Source organism: Canis lupus, chromosome 6, assembly GCF_011100685.1.
Source record: "Canis lupus familiaris isolate Mischka breed German Shepherd chromosome 6, alternate assembly UU_Cfam_GSD_1.0, whole genome shotgun sequence".
Taxonomy (NCBI): Eukaryota; Metazoa; Chordata; class Mammalia; order Carnivora; family Canidae; genus Canis; species Canis lupus.
In genome coordinates this window covers 24,214,416-24,231,249 of record NC_049227.1, presented here as the reverse complement: position 1 = coordinate 24,231,249, position 16,834 = coordinate 24,214,416, and the positions used below count along the sequence as shown (strand labels likewise).

The 16,834-nt window shown below is 41.2% G+C and overlaps 2 protein-coding genes across 28 annotated transcripts in view; both read left to right on the top strand.

Annotated features, from left to right (window-relative positions):
* The window catches only part of LOC489979 (ATP-binding cassette sub-family A member 3-like), a 191,200-nt gene extending 184,535 nt beyond the window's left edge, over positions 1-6,665 (top strand). For 15 of the 16 annotated variants that reach the window (XM_038540120.1, XM_038540119.1, XM_038540116.1 and 12 more), the window contains 2 exons: positions 5,909-5,982; positions 6,380-6,665. In XM_038540120.1, the coding sequence (XP_038396048.1) occupies positions 5,909-5,982; positions 6,380-6,499 (194 nt within the window). In that variant the 3' untranslated portion in view covers positions 6,500-6,665. The remainder of the gene's footprint in view (positions 1-5,908; positions 5,983-6,379) is intronic. The other variant, XR_005360835.1, reaches the window with a different exon arrangement.
* A 2,841-nt stretch (positions 6,666-9,506) lies between these two features.
* LOC479817 (ATP-binding cassette sub-family A member 3-like) overlaps positions 9,507-16,834 on the top strand; it is a 136,050-nt gene continuing 128,722 nt past the window's right edge. For 4 of the 12 annotated variants that reach the window (XM_038540111.1, XM_038540110.1, XM_038540106.1 and 1 more), the window contains exon 1: positions 9,507-9,607. The gene's annotated coding sequence lies outside the window, so the exon portion shown is untranslated. The remainder of the gene's footprint in view (positions 9,608-16,834) is intronic. The other 8 variants (XM_038540112.1, XM_038540103.1, XM_038540101.1 and 5 more) reach the window with 5 other exon arrangements.

The following is a 16,834-nucleotide window of genomic DNA, read 5'->3' as shown; positions in this document are numbered from 1 at the left end:
AGTCTGCATCTCCCATTCTCTCTCTGCGCCCCAACCCGACTCGTGCTGTGTCTCTCTCTCAAATAAATAAAATCTTTAAAAATAAATAAACATTTCAGAAACAATTACCAGGAACAAATAGTATAGGAAGTATAAGGGAAATGGATATTGGAATGGAGGAAAAGAGGAAAACATCAAACAAAAATATAAACAACAAACAAGGGGTGGTGGAAAGGGAGGTGGGCAGGGGGTTGGGGTGACTGGGTGATGGGCACTGAGGGGGGCACTTGATGGGATGAGCACTGGGTGTTATGCTATATGTTGGCAAATTGAACTCCAAAAAAATGTATACAAAAATAAATAAATAAATAAATAAATAAATAAATAAATAAACTATTACATACTACATAAAAAAAACAAGCATTTGAAGGAAAGTAAGAAAGAAGGGAATATTACTAAACACAATCGTAAAAATATTCTACAAAGAAAAAATGTCACAGGATAGAATAAATACTAAATACTATCAAGAAAATTTCTTAAAATAAAATAAAACCTAATTGAAAAGTCAATAAGGCTCCCCCCAAAAAAACTGATCTCAAATCATTAATGCCAATGAATAGTCTAATATAACTATTGCACTTTAATAATAAAGTAAGGAGGGACCTTTGGATTTTCAGACAGAAAGACAAGTCATATATAAAGGAAATAAAATCAGATTGAGCACAGACTTTATTACAAGAAAATTTTATGCTAGGAGAGCATGTAAGATATTTAAGATACTCAATGAAAGAAAAATGAAAGCAAGGTTTTCTCCTCCAACCAAAATGCCTTTCAAGACTAAAAGTCACAGCCATGAACACATAAGAACTCAGGGAATATTATTCCCATCAGTCTTTTCTGAAGAATATACGAACAAAAAATTTCAGATCAACTAAGAAATGGTTGGAGAAGCTTCTGCATAAGAACTAATTGTGGACGTTGAATAAATGTAAGGGCTAAATGAAGGGTATTTGTGTGATAAAATACCACATAATTGATATGTATTTTATAAATGCATGTATAATACAATTATCAAAAACAAGGGAAGAAGGCAAAAATATTTGGTAAGTTAAATATGATCATTAAATATATATTAGATATCAGCTGTACATGATAGAATATTGCTTTAAATTACATGTTGGCAGAGGGAACTAAGAGATCGCTAGCACAGAAAATGTTGTTCATAAAGGGGACCAAAAGACATTATCTCAAAAAGATGGGATTATGGATACTAGCATAAAGATATTAATAAGGAGTTATTCATTAGAACAAAAACACAAACCTTTGGTATATTACAAATGTAACAGGAAGTAGAACCAACCACATATGGGAATATGTATGTTTATTTATGCATGTATGTAGATCTATGCATTTCCATTTCCATGTAATTATAGAACAGTGTAGGAGGCCTGCTACAGAACATATTGGAACGATCAATCAATCAACTAATAAAAAGGCTTAACTCGAACTAAATAAAAAATATTTTTTTCAGATTGGCTAACAAGCAAATTCCAACTCTGCTGTATATATAAAAAAAAACACTACTAAAACAAACTGAATTAAGAGAGGTTAAAACAAAAGAATGGTCTCCATGATTTTATGCTAGCTGTAATACACAACTTTTAGCAATATGTTAAAATTTTAGCAAAATCTTATTACTCTATGGCATCCATCAATGCCTGCCTTGTAAAAGCAAATTCTTTCATCCTGTTTTTCCCTGCAGGTGCCTGTCTCTCCCCACATATTGTTAGTTGTTTGCCCATTGTTTGCCTAATCACAGAACTGATGAGTTAAAGAAAAGCCATTAATCTGCAATTTGTCCAACCTTTTCTTGTTTGAAGTGCAGGGGTACACTGTTTCCAACTTTCCACACCTCTGAGGTGAAACCAAAGTTGGTACAACCAATTATAAAAAGAGCAATGACCCAAAAAATTCCACCTTCAAATATACCTTAGATCTTTGCATCTACTTATCCCATGAGATAAGTAAAATAACCTTTAAATTAGTGATAGTCACAATATTCAGACACTAAAAGCACCCCATGGGGAATAAGTGAATGGAAATAAATTGTGAAATAATCATATACCAGATTACTGTACAGAAAGGAAAAATGAGTGAATTAGTACTATATGAAACAACATGAATGAAACTTAGAAACTTATAATATTGAGTGATGTCATCAAGATGACAATATAGGTCATTCTTGACTTCAGCCCCAGTCACAAGAACAACAACTAGCAACTATCCATAGATGAGACACAACTGTGAAAATTCCAAAACCTGGGAGTGAGGTTAAAGCAGCCTCCTGGACAATAGAGACTGAGAAGGATCACACTAGAAGGATAAGAGGAGCAGCTACATACTGACTGCATCATCCTTTTCCCCAGGCTGGCACATTGAGAGGGCCCACCTAGGCCTATGTTTTCTTCAGTGGGAAAAAGAGAGCCAAAGGTGAATATTAGGTTCTCCAGTATTGATGGACAATTTCTGGTAGGCCCACTTGAGTCTCACCTTACAGGTATCACTGAGGAGATTTACCACAGGGAATCACATAGGACAGAGAAGGTGGGTGGTACTTAAAGCAACCAGCACTCAGATTTTAGCAGATCACATTCCTATTTGTACTGGCATTGGAGCAGAGATTCTAGTCAGTGGCTACACCCATCTGCAGAGCTGAGCTGGTTCTATGTCTGGCCTCTGGGAGCCAGAGGGTACTTCTTCCTGATTTGGGTCCCCAGCCAACAGGCTGTGCCAGGTGTGAAGCCTATTTTACAAACCTGCTTGCTGGAGAAGCAAATGCAAAGTCCTGACCAACTGCTGCCCAACTAGGAAGTCTGGCCAGAGAACCCAGGAAGCCAAGGAGCCCATCCTGCAGCCTCACTTTCATCTGTGTCTTGTCAGAGATTCCAGCCAGTAGCTCTGCCCAGCTGTGGAGCTGAGCCATTGGCCCTATCTGACCAGACAGCCTCTCCTCTTCCCGCTACTTTAGAGCACAAGCAATGGACCCACCCAAACCAAGGCCCTGATAACAAGCACTGATTGCCCATGGAAGCAACCACATAAATAGTCCATTACCTCAAGCTGATAGATGAAGGTCTGTCCCTGATGAAGTGAACCTATAAGGTCTAGGAGACTACTTACTCAAATGGGCGAGTACAAACACAAAGAATCAAGGATGACAGAGAATCAGGTAAACATGATACCACCAAAAGAAACTAATAAATCTCCAATAACTGACCCTAAAGAGAGGTTTCTTAACTATCTGACAAAGAATTTAGAATAATCCTTTTAAAGAGGTTTATTTAGCGAGGGACACCTGGGTGGCTCAGTGGTTGAGCATCTGCCTTCAGCTTGGGTTGTGATCCTGGGGTCTTGGGATGGAGTCCCACATCGGGCTCCCTATAGGGAGCCTGTTTCTCCTTCTGCCTGTATCTCTGCCTCTCTCTCTGTGTCTCTCATGAATAAATAAAAACCTTTTTTTAAAAAAAGAGGTTTATCAAACTACAAGAACACACAGACAACTAAAACATAATTAGTTGTACAATACATGAAGAAAATGAAAAATACAAGAATACACACCATCAAACAAACAGAAATCCTAGAGCTGAAAAATGCAATGATTGAACTGAAGAATTCAATAGAGAGCTTCAACAGCAAACTCAACCAAGCAAATGAAATAATCAGGAACTATGAGATACACCATTTGAAGTGATTCAGAGATGAAAAAAAAAAAAAAAAAAACCAAAATGATAGGAAAAAAAAAAAAAAGCCCACAGGACTTATGGGACATTGTAATGGAAATATATGCATTATGGGGATTAAAAGGGAACGGAAAGTCTACTTACAGCAAGAATGACAGAATACTTTCCAAACTTGAGGAGGATATGGATAGACATTATTCGTGAGGCCCAAAGGACCCCAAATAGTTGAAGTAGAAAAAAGTTAACTGAAAAACACATTGTAATACATTTCCCAAATATCAGAAACAAAAGAGAATTTTGAAAGCAGCAAGAGAAAGGTGTCATGCAAGGGTCTCCTATAAGACCATGACCAGATTTCTCAACAGAAGTTTTGCAGGCCAAGAGATTACATATTCAAAATACTGAAAGAAAAAAGTGTCTTGCAGCCAAGAATAATATACCTGGCAGAGCTGTCTTCTAGGAAGGAAGGCCAGAAAAGATTTAAACCTTTAAACCTCTCCAATCAAAAGACAGAGATTGACAGAATGGATAAACAACATAAGCCCATAATTTCTGTACATAATACTTAGCTGGATTCCCAGATGGAAGTCCTAGACTCTTTGGACTCAGAGAAACTAATTTTTTCCTCTCCATTCCTTAAAACAAAATTTTACCTATGGCCCCACATTGAATTTACCCCAGTTTAAGTTGGATCCAGTCTGACCCTGGACCCAGTTTGATTGAAGTCAGAGAGCTAATAATGTTTAAATCAGACCCTGTTCAACTCCAGAACCAGTCTGGTAAAAGACAAGCTCAAATCTAGTCAGAGAGCTCATGACACAATAGTGAAGAGCTCAGATACTCAAAAGGGACATCCATACGCAAGACTTTCAGGCATAGTGTGAAAGTAGTGAGCTAAAAGGGCCCAGCAAGTACCTGTGCCTATTTGCTCTTTGCTCCCAGGACCATTGGGTGGAAGGATACTATTGGACTCCAATTCTGACACCAAAACTAGTAAAAAATTAACTGGCACAAATTACAATTTTCAAGAGTTTATTAGAGCATATATCAATTCTAATTGGGAAGCATCACTCTAAAAGTGATGAAGAGGACTCCACAAACAGGAGCTAAGGGAAAGGTTTATATAGAAAAGATATGTGGGTAAACAAGGGAATATTTAGTTTGCTCTAGCTTAAGCAGTTGTCTAATTTGCAAAAACCTAGTTGGCTATTTCTGATTGTCTGTTCTTGAGTTTCATTTTCTCAGATTCAAGTGCATTTACCCTGGCTGAGGTTTTGATTTACTTATAGGCTGCCAAGGAATTAGACCCACCTCAGTCTTGACTTCTTTGACTACTTTAACATATATTCTTAAAACGATTTTAACCCCAATTAATTTAATTAGTAATAATTTGCAAATCTGCATTGATAAGTATAAGCACATCTGTTTGTTCTGAATTTGAAATGGATACCCCACTCCTTCCCTCATTCCGCCAGTGGATTCTTATTCACCTGTAAAAGAAATAAGAACACACAGCCTGACTTTGCAGATTTATATGTGTGATTTCCTCTTTCATATGGCATGTGAATAGTAAGCCTTGTCCTGCTCTAGTCCCCAGCAAATACACTGTACATGCATACATAATCACACAACCAGAAAGAAAATCCTGCCAGTTCATATTATCAAGACTTGGTTTGTAGTAACAATAGCATTGTAGAGGCTCAAGTTTTTAAAACTGTGTATATGAACTAACATTTTTTTTTTTTGTGACTAAAGCCTACTGAAAGAATTTTTTTTTTAATTTTTTATTTTTTTTTTATTGGTGTTCAATTTACTAACATACAGAATAACACCCAGTGCCCGTCACCCATTCACTCCCACCCCCCGCCCTCCTCCCCTTCTACCACCCCTAGTTCGTTTCCCAGAGTTAGCAGTCTTTACGTTCTGTCTCCCTTTCTGATATTTCCCACACATTTCTTCTACCTTCCCTTATTTTCCCTTTCACTATTATTTATATTCCCCAAATGAATGAGAACATATAATGTTAACCATGTCACATATATACGAAAGACGTGGGCTTTTGGATGATGTCCCTCTTTTATTTGCCAAATTTATTCACCCTCTACTGTGTATAATTAAGTTGATGTAGGAATATTTTAGAACTTTAAAATGGAATGTATAAGATTATTCATCTATCTGTCCTTTCCTAGGTAGTGAATTAAAACATGAGAACCAAGGGATCCTTAACTACTACATTCCCAGCAAGGACAATGGCTGGGGAAAGGTGATTGTAGCAACCATGCTTTTCTAATATTACATGCTAAGAAAGCACTAATGGTAGGAAGTGTTTGGGATTGTAGTGTGGAATGGGAGCCTAATGTTATAGAAGGAGCAGAGACTTTGGGTTACTTTTCAATTGTTCCTAGAGTTTAATTGCTTCAAATTTCCACCTCTAGATTTTTTTTTTTTTTGTCCCCCTGAAGAAAATGGAGCCAGAGAACTGCTTCCTTGCAGATTCTTAATGATCATTTCTTTTTCTCATTTCCCCCTTCTGTGCTTTTTGTCATTAAACAATAACTTGGTAGGACTTGGAGGAAGTGGTGGAGAGGCTCATCTGGGTTGGGCACTGGAGGGGATGGCTGCAGTGGTAACTGTACTTTTTATTGCTATCATTGTTAAAGGTGTTTGGTATTTTGGAGGAGGCTAACAAGAAATTCCATTTAGAAGACTATTCCATCAGTCAGATAACACTGGAAGAAGTCTTCATGACCTTTGCTAAACAAGAAAACATAGAAGCTTAATGAGAAAAAGGTGCAATGAGTTTCACTTCTAACTAGTGACACTATGCTGTCTTCTTCAGTACTTTCTACTACACCTGGATACATGGAGGGGCATTTCTGTGTGTATATCTGTATATATACATATATTTATGTAATAAAGACTCCCCCAAAGGGGACCATATGTCAATTCTTTTTATTTATTTAAATATTTATTTATTTATGATAGTCACAGAGAGAGAGAGAGAGAGAGGCAGAGACACAGGAAGAGGGAGAAGCAGGCTCTGTGCACCGGGAGCCCGACGTGGGATTCGATCCCGGGTCTCCGGGATCGCGCCCTGGGCCAAAGGCAGGCACTAAACCGCTGGGCCACCCAGGGATCCCCATACGTCAATTCTTTGTAGACTTACATGGATTGCTTGTGCAAATCTAAAGGCATTTGGTAAAATTTCCATTTTCTATGCATTTATCAAGGTGGGGACAAGGATCTATTCCTGAGTATTTTGAATGTTTGGACAGAAACATCCAGAAATGATGGAGCTGTCAGATGGACACCCTGAAGAGTAAAAGCTTTATGTTTTAGCAGCTGAATTATACATAAGAGGATCATAAAGCCTGGGGGTAAATCCTCTTTCCCATAGATATATATGCACACCCACACACCCATATACACACACCAATTTTGTAACAAAAAAGTCTAATTGAAATCAGTATCAAAATTTATGTGGATAAGTTGGATTATTTCCAAAATTCAAACCAAGATTCTACATTTGTAAGAGAATCTTTGCACCAAGAACATTTAGAGTCCAAGAAGCAAAAACATTATTTAAAAACAGCGTATTTACTTTTCACTCTTGCCCAACTCTCTGATTAAGAAGGAATGAAAGAAAAATAAGATATAAAGGGAGACAAAGTTCTTCTGATTGTTTAGGCACATGAAGTCTCATAATAAACATGAGAAATCTAATCACTTCTCTAGATTCATGGGAGGATGATCCTCCTGAAATTACAAAATGGAAAGTTACTGAAGCTGTTGTATTTTGGGATGGTTTAGGGGTGGTGGTTTTTATATCCTCAATTGGATATTGTGGGTAATAAAGTGATATTTTCTGTCTTACTGTTTTTAGGTGTAATACAACTTTCCATGGGTTCCAACCAAAACTACCCATAGATCTCTGGCATGTGATTTCAGTAATTGTAAAATTTGTTTCCCAGGCTGTCCATCTCTAAAAAGAGAGAGGAAATCATTTTATTATTTTTATTTAATATTATTATTTTTATTTAGTTTCATCTCATCGCCAGTTGGCTTTATTAATGATCCTTTAAAATAATTCCTTCAGTCAGGTGGTCTTTTTCACTGGCCCTCCCTATTTTGCAACCCACCTCTTACCTTCAAGCAAGAAACAAACAAAAAAAGCGTCACTTCCCCTGCTAAGCTCTTTACATGCATTGCATCATTTAATCCTACTACAAACCTCAGGGTGAGGTAATCATTCTATTTTCCTCATTGGACACGGAGGCTCAGAGGGGTTAAGGGATTTACACAGGAGCACCCAGCAAGCAAGCAGGAACAGGGGCACCTGGGTGGCTCAGTGGTTGGGCATCTGCCTTTGGCTTAGGTGGTGATCCCAGGGTCCTGGGATCAAGTCCCACATCGGGTTTCCGGGAAGAAAGCCTGCTTTTCCCTCTGCCTATGTCTCTGCCTCTCCGTGTCTCTCATAAATAAACACAATCTAAAAATAAAATAAATAAACTATACTCGTTGCTAGAGGAATGCTAAGTTTGCACAGGTGGGGGGTAAAAACCAAGCAGGAACATCCCTCAGTGTACCCATTAAGAGCCTGACAACTACACAGCAAATGGAGTAGGGAGTTCTCTCTCTGTACGTCCTTACAGCTACGCTTAGCACCCTCTCCTGACAAAGCCTTAACCTGACAGTTTAAGGGGCCCCCTGACTGGCTCAGTGGTTGAGCATATGACATGGCTCAAGGCCTTATCCAGGTCCAGGAATCGAGTCCCCCATTGGGTTTCCTGCAAGGAGCCTGCTTCTTCCCCTTTATCTCTCATGAATAAATAAGTAAAACCTTAAAAAGCAAAAAAACAAAAAACACGAGAAACTGACAGTTCAGGAGCCCAGATCCATTCGGCGCTGAGAGGCCAGAACCTGATACCTGGTCCAGTAGGGAAGAGAAGCGCCCTCTGATAGAATTCAGAACCTGGGCTGCCAACCATTACGCTACAGTGGAGGTGGGTATTGGGGTGGGGTCCTGCAAAGAGGCAACCATGGACCAATCTGTGGGTGCCCTGTACCCTCTCTCAGAGCGTGAGGCCTCCTTAAACTCTTCTCTCGCGCCCTGCCTGAGGCACCCAGACCCCGAGGGCCCTACCTCGTGGCCCAGGGAGCGGGCGGCGGGTCAGGGGAGCGCGCGGAGGACGCACAGGGGTCTCCACGCGCTGAGCAGCCACGGGCGGAGGCCGCCCAGGCCCAGGCAGGAGGCGGCGCAGGCTGCGGAGCGACACACGGGTCGCCCCACGGCCGCGTCCGCGTCCGGGGCTTTGAGTGGCCCCAAAGCAGAGTGGCCCCAAAGCTCCTGTGCCTGCACCTCTGCCAGTTACCTGTTGACCCCCACAGACCGTAGAGGGCAGTGGCCACTGAATCTCCTCCCACTTCCCGCCGCCAGCTACCGGCCTGCGAGGGTGATCAGGCACCCGAGGCACGAGGGAACCCGGACAGGCGGAGGATGATGGGGTCGCTTGGCGCGGGGCAGGGGCCAGGAGCCCGGAAGCGGGCGAACGGCCACGAGGTAGGGCCCTCGGGGTTTGGGTGCCTCAGGCAGGGCGCGAGAGAGGAGTTTAACGAGGCCTCACGCTCTGAGAGAGTGTCCGGGGCACAGAGGGTGCGGAGACGCGTGCCGCGAGGGCCGCAGGGGGGAAGGGGCGGCCTGGGGCCGGGCGTGTGCGCGCATGCGCGAGGCAGGGGCCGAGGCGGGAGACCAGAGCCTCGCGAGAACTCTCAGCTGGGCGGTTGGCGAAGGCGTTGGGAGGAGGCGCTGCGGCGGGGAGGGCGCGTGTCCCTCAGAGGTGGGGGTGGAGGCGGAGCTGTGGCCCTGGTGGTTTGGAGCCGTGAGAGCGGTGAGTGTGGGGCCTGCCCGCCTGGCGTCTTCTCCCCAGATTCCCCGGGGAGGCAGGGGTGCTCCCCAGACTCCCCCGGAGGCCGACCCGCCAGCCTCATTCTTGAGTGCAGAGCCCGAAACCCCCCAAGCCCCAAATACGCGGGAACCCTCCACAGCGCTCCCTGCTGCGCTCCAAAATGACACCCCAGCCCCCCTGTACGTAACACACATATTCTAGTATGACTTGCACCCCACTATCGAATGTCAGGGGCCACCACACCCCGGTGTTGGCCCTCCATCCTCACAGGACCTCACTCCCGTCCTCTGCCTGTCCGGGTCCCCCTGCTCTGGGGCATGCATCCAGGGCTTCCCAGGGAGGAGAAAGTGCCCTCCGCGTCAAAGACACCAAAGCAAGCACAGGAAGTAAGAGATACTTCTCTGGACCCCCAAACAGAGAAGCTAAGAGCCTGAAGCCCAGGGGAGCGAAGGGAGAGGGGGAAGCTGGCTCCCCGCTGAACAGGGAGCTGGAGGTGGGGCTCCATCCTGGGACTCCAGGATCATGACCTGAGCAGAAGGCAGACCCTTAACAGACTGAGCCCCCACGTGTCCCTAACCAGAGCAAAATCAACAAAATTTTATTTTGACTGTTGCAAGTACTTGAAAGGCAGGGCTCTGGAGACACCTGTGGGTCTCGGCCTGCTGAGTCCAGAACGTATGTGCTGTGTGACTGCCCCAGTCAGCACATGACTGGGGTACTTAAAAACAAGATGTGTTTCTCACAGTAGGACACTCTGAGTAACTTCCTGAGGCTGGGAAGTCTCAAAGCTTCATACAGGTCCCGTGTGTGGTGAGAGCCTGATTTCTGATTCACAGACAGGCCTCTTCTCACTGTGTCCTTCACAGGGTGGAGGGAGCAAGGGAGCTCCCTGGGGCCTGTGTCTTAAGGGCATTAATGGCATTCATCAGGGCTCCATCCTCATGACCTAATGGGGCTAGGATTTCAACATACAAACCTGGGGAGGCAAGGAGGACACGGACGTTCAGGTTACAGCAATGTCTCAAGGTAAATGTTTGATTTCACCGAACTTGTTTCATCATCTAAAAGAAACTGGACACTACTTGTACCCATTTCTGAGGTGATTAGAATATTTCAACTGACGGAACACAGTAACGGTCCGATAAATACAGGAAAGGAACATGGAAGTTAAGTGCTGACGGAAGCTCACATGTCTTAGTTTTCGTCTGCCAAAGCAAGAATTGCACTGAACTAAGTTAAACAGGCAAGGAAGACTCCATGCAAGGAGGTCAGTCTGAGCTCAGTTCTGCTGAAACAAAGGGTGGGAGGGTGTGTGAGGGCTGAGTGAGACAATGGGAGTGCCCTGGAGGACTGTAGAGGGGAGGTGGACCTGTAGAACACATTGAGTAACTTGCTGAAGTTTGTTCCTGTGGTTCTGCAATCAGGCCATGTGTGCTTGCTGGTTGTTGCCTGTTAGAAGCTAGCTCCTGCCCTCCCACAGAGACTGGGAATAGGGGTGCTATCTTCCTTGAGGATTACATTATTTCAAAGGATGGCTCCCAGGTCCTTGCTAAAGACAGTTTGGAATTACAAAAGAGGAAAGAGGCTTGGAAAAAGAGCTACTTATGTTTTAAACAGAGAAAGGACCAACAAGCACATGAGAAAATGTTCCATATCACTTGCCATCAGGGAAATACAAATCAAAACCACAATGAGATACCACCTCACACCAGTGAGAATGGGGAAAATTAACAAGGCAGGAAACCACAAATGTTGGAGAGGATGTGGAGAAAGGGGAACCCTCCTGCACTGTCGGTGGGAATGTGAACTGGTGCAGCCACTCTGGAAAACTGTGTGGAGGTTCCTCAAAGAGTTAAAAATAGATCTGCCCTACGACCCAGCAATTGCACTGCTGGGGTTATACTCCAAAGATACAGATGCAATGAAATGCCGGGAGTGCACCCCAATGTTTATAGCAGCCATGTCCACAATAGGCAGACTGTGGAAGGAGCCTCGGTGTCCATTAAAAGATGAATGGATAAAGAAGATGTGGTTTATGTATACAATGGTTATTACTCAGCCATTAGAAACGACAAATACCCACCATCTGCTTTGACGTGGATGGAACTGGAGGGTATTATGCTGAGTGAAGTAAGTCAATCGGAGAAGGACAAACATTATATGTTCTCATTCATTTGGGGAATATAAATAATAGTGAAAGGGAATATAAGGGAAGGGAGAAGAAATGGGTAGGAAATATCAGAAAGGGAAACAGAACATAAAGACTCCTAACTGGGAAACGAACTCAGGGTGGTGGAAGGGGAGGAGAGCGGGGGGTGTGGGTGAATGGGTGACGGGCACTGAGGGGGGCACTTGACGGGATGAGCACTGGGTGTTATTCTGTATGTTGGCAAATTGAACACCAATAAAAAATAAATTTATTATTTAAAAAAAAAACACAAAAGAGTCCATTTAGCCAAAGCAGTTTTAAAAAAGAAAAAGCAAGGCTAGAGATACCACAATCCTGGACTTCAAGTTATATTGCAAAGCTATCATGAAACAGTTTGGTACTGACACAAAAATAAACACGTGGATCAATAGAACAAATAGAAAACCCAAAAATAAACCCACCACTATATCATGTATTAATCTTTAACAAAGGAGAGAAGACTATCCAATGGGAAAAAGTTTCTTCAACAAATAGTATTGGAAGCACTGGTCAGCTACATGTGAAAGAATGAAACTGGAACACAGTCTTTCACCATCACCAAAATACATTTGAAATGTATTAAAGACCTAAATGTGAGACTTGAAACCATAAAAATCCTCGAAGAGAGCACAGGCAGTAAAGTCTCTGACATCAGCTACCACAACATGTTTCTAGATATGTCTCCTGAGGCAAAATAAAAGCAAAAATAAACTATTGGGACTACATCAAAAGATAAAGCTTCTGCACAGTGAAGGAAACAATCAACAAAACTAAAAGGTAATTATGGTATGGCAATGGATATTTGCAAATGACAAATCCAATAAAAGGTTAGTATCCAAAATATATAAAGAACTGATACAACTTAACACCCAAAAAACAAATCATCCAATTGAAAAATGGGCAGAACACATGAGCAAACATTTCCCCAGAGAAGACATCCAGCTTGCCAACAGACCCATGAGAAGATGCTCAACATCACTTATTATCAGGGAAATGCAAATCAAAACTACAGTGAGATAACACCTCACACTTAGAATGGCTAAAATCAGTAACACAAGAAACAATAGGTATTGGTGAGGATGTGGAGAAAGGGGAACCCTCCCACTGTTGGTGGGAGTGTAAACTGGTTCAGCCACTTTGGAAAACAATATGGAGGTGCCTCAAAAAGTTAAAAATAGAACTATCCTTTGATTCATCAATTGCACTACTAAGTATTTACTCAAATGATATAAGAGCACTAATTCAGAGGTGTACATTGCACCCCAATGTTTATAGAAGCATTATCTATAATAGCCAAAATAGAAAGAACCCAAACGTTCAACAACTGATGAATGGATAATGAAGAAGTGATATATATATCCATCCATATATATGGAGATAAATATATCCTGGAATATTACTCAGCCATAAAGAATGAAATCTAGCCATTAGCAATGATAGGGATGGAGCTAGAGAGTATTGCGCTAAGTGAAATAAATCAGTCAGAGAAAGACAAATATATTTATTTGAAAGAGAGAGCACAGGGGGAGGAGCAGAAAGAGAAGGATAAACAAACTGCACTGAACCTGATGCGGGGCTGGATCTTAGGATCCTAAGATCATGACCCAAGCTGAAACCTAGAGTCAGGTGCTCAACTGACTGAGCCACCTAGTGGCTCTCCTGTGTGAAATTTAAGAAACAACACAAATAAGCAAAGGGGAAAACAGAAGCAAACCAAGAAACAGACTATAGAGAACAAACAGGGTTACTGGAGGGGAGGGGAATGGGTTAAATGGGTGATGGAGATTAAGGAGAGCAGTTGTGATGAGTACTGGTTGTTTGTATACAATTGTTGAATCACTATATTATACACCTGAAATTAATATCACACTGGATATGTTAGTATGTTAACTAACTGGAATTTAAATAAACACTTAAAAAATAAAAATGTAATTATCAGAATAATCCAGTAATTATACTACTGGTATTTACTCAAAATGAAAAATTTAATTTAAAAAGATATATTCACATTGTGTTGATTGCAGCTTATTTACCATAGCCAGCTTATGGGAACAGTCCAAGTGTCCATTGATAAATAAATGGATAAAGAAGATGTAAGATATATATAGAGAGATATATACATAGATATAGAGATATATATCTTCTAGATGTGATATATCACATCTTTATATATATGATGGTATATTACTTAGATATAAAAAAGAATGAAATCTGGGATCCCTGGGTGGCGCAGCGGTTTAGCGCCTGCATTTGGCCCAGGGTGTGATCCTGGAGACCCGGGATCGAATCCCATGTCAGGCTCCCAGTGCATGGAGCTTGCTTCTCCCTCTGCCTATGTCTCTGCCTCTCTCTCTCTCTGTGTGTGTGACTATCATAAATAAATAAAAATTTAAAAAAAAAGAATGAAATCTGGCCATTTGCAATGACATGGAAAAAGCTAGAGAATATAATGCTAGGTGAAATAAGAGAAAGACAAATACCATATGATCTCACTCATATGTGGAATTTAAAAAGCAAAACAAATGAGCAACAACAAAAAAGACCAAACTAAAAGAGACTTAACTATAGGCAACAAACTGGTGGTTGCCAGAGGGGAGGTGACTGGGGAGAAGGGTGAAATAGACAACAGAGATTAAGAGTACACTTACCATAATGAGCACTGCATAATGTATAGAATCCTGAATCACTATATTGTATACCTGAAACTAATATAACACTGTATGTTAATTGTACTGTAATTTAAAAATAAATAATATGGGCAGCCCGGGTGGGTCAGCGGTTTAGCACCACCTTCAACCCAGGGCCTGATCCTGGAGACTGGGGATCAAGTCCCACGTCAGGCTCCCTGCATGGAGCCTACTTCTCCCTCTGCCTGTGTCTCTGCCTCTCTCTCTCTCTCTCTCTCTCTCTCTCTCTGTGTGTCTCTCATGAATAAATAAATAAAAGCTTTAAAAAAAAATTTTAAAAGAGGATGCTTGGGTGGCTCAGAGGTTGAGCGTCTGCCTTCGGCTCAGGCCGTGATCCTAGGGTCTGGGATCAAGTCCCGCATCAGGCTCCTTGCAGGGAGCCTGCTTCTCTCTCTCCCTATGTCTCTGCTTCTCTCTCTTGGTCTCTCATGAATAAAATCTTAAAAAAATAATAATAATTTTTAAAAAGAAACTGCTAAGGCTTTCCAAAGTGTTTGTATCATTTTGTATTCCCACTGGTAATTGATGAGACTTTTGCTTTGCATCTTCTCCAATATTATGTGTTGTCAGTTATTTTTGTGTGTATTTTGAGGTATCTCAGTTTGTTTTATTTGTACTTCACTGATGACTTATGATGTTGAGAAGTTTTTCCTGTGCTTTTTGTTAATATTTTACTTTTTTAAGAGCAGTTTTAGGTTCATGGCAAAATTGAGGAAAGGTGTATTGATTTTCCATATACCCACAACCTGCACGCGTGTGTAGCTTTCCTTATACCGCTCCCTCACCAGGGTATGATGTTTGTTAAAATTAGTAAATCTACACCTAAACATCATTATTATCCAAAGTCCATGGTTTACATTGGGACTCACTTTTGTTGTTAAACATTCTGTGGGGTTGGACAAATATATAATTACATGTATCCATCATTATAGTGTCTATACAGAGTAGTCACTGCCCTAAAAATCCTCCAGGCTCCATATATTCATTCCTTTTCCCTCTACCCCCAAGCCCTGGGAACCACTGATCTTTTTATACTATATATGTATGATGTTACTTTTTCTTGAGTGTCATATAGTTGGAATCATATAGTACGTAGCCTTTCCAGATTGGCCTCTTTCACTTAGCATTATGCATGTAAGGTTTTTCCATGTCTTTCCATAGCTTTATACCTCATTTCTTTTTAGCACTGAATAATATTCTGTTTTCTGGATATATTATAGTATAATTATCCATTTATCTACTAAAAGATATCCTGGTTGCTTATAAGTTTTGGAAATTCTAAGTAAAGCTGCTGTAAGCATCCCTGTGCAGGTTTTTGTATGGACATAAGTTTTCAACTCCTTTATATAAATACCAAGGACTGTAATTGCTGGACTGTATGGTAAGAGTATGTTTAGTTTTGTAGAAAACTGCAACTCTCTTCCATTCCAAAGTGGCTACATGTTTTGCATTCCCACCAGCGATGAATGAGAGTTTCTGTTGCTCTATATACTGGCCACATTTGGTGTCATTAGTGTTAATGGATTTTGGCCATTCTGATAGATGTGTAGTGGTACCTCGTTTCTTAAATTTACATTTACTGAATAATATATGATATGGAGCATATTTTTCATATGCTTGTGTGGCATCTTTATGCCTTCTATGGGAAGCTGTATGTTAAGGACTTTGGTCCATTTTAAAATCAGTTTTCTGTGCTTTTTGTCAATATGTACTTCTTCCCCTCTCCAGATTTAATATATATAATTGACTTAAAACATTGAATAAGTTTAAGATGTACAGTGTGATAATTTACACACAATAAATTTAGCTAACACAACTAAAACAATAAATTTAGTTAACACATACATCATCTCATTTTTTTTTTTTATTTATCCATTCATGAGAGAGAGAGAGAGAGCGAGAGGCAGAGACACAGGCAGAGGGAGAAGCAGGCTCCATGCAGGGAACCCGACGTGGGACTCAGTCCCCAGTCTCCAGGATCATGCCCTGGGCTGAAGGCGGCACTTAACCGCTGAGCCACCTGGGCTACCCTCATGATGGTATTTTTTGATGAACAGTAATTTTATATTTTGATGAAGCCCCTTTTTATAGTTTGTAATTTTTTCATTCACTTTAGGAAATTTCTGTGTGCTACAAGGCCACAAAGATAGTCTCCTATCTATTTTTTTGTATTTTATAGTTTAGCTTTTATGCTTAGGTCTAGATGCCCTTCTTCCTCCATCCTTTGAAATCCTAATCTTATGCCCTTCTGTGGAATTTCTAAAGCTTCTTTTGCTTTTTGCCTTGAAATGGTAAGGGTAGTTATTTTAAATTTTGCTCCTGATAATTGCACCC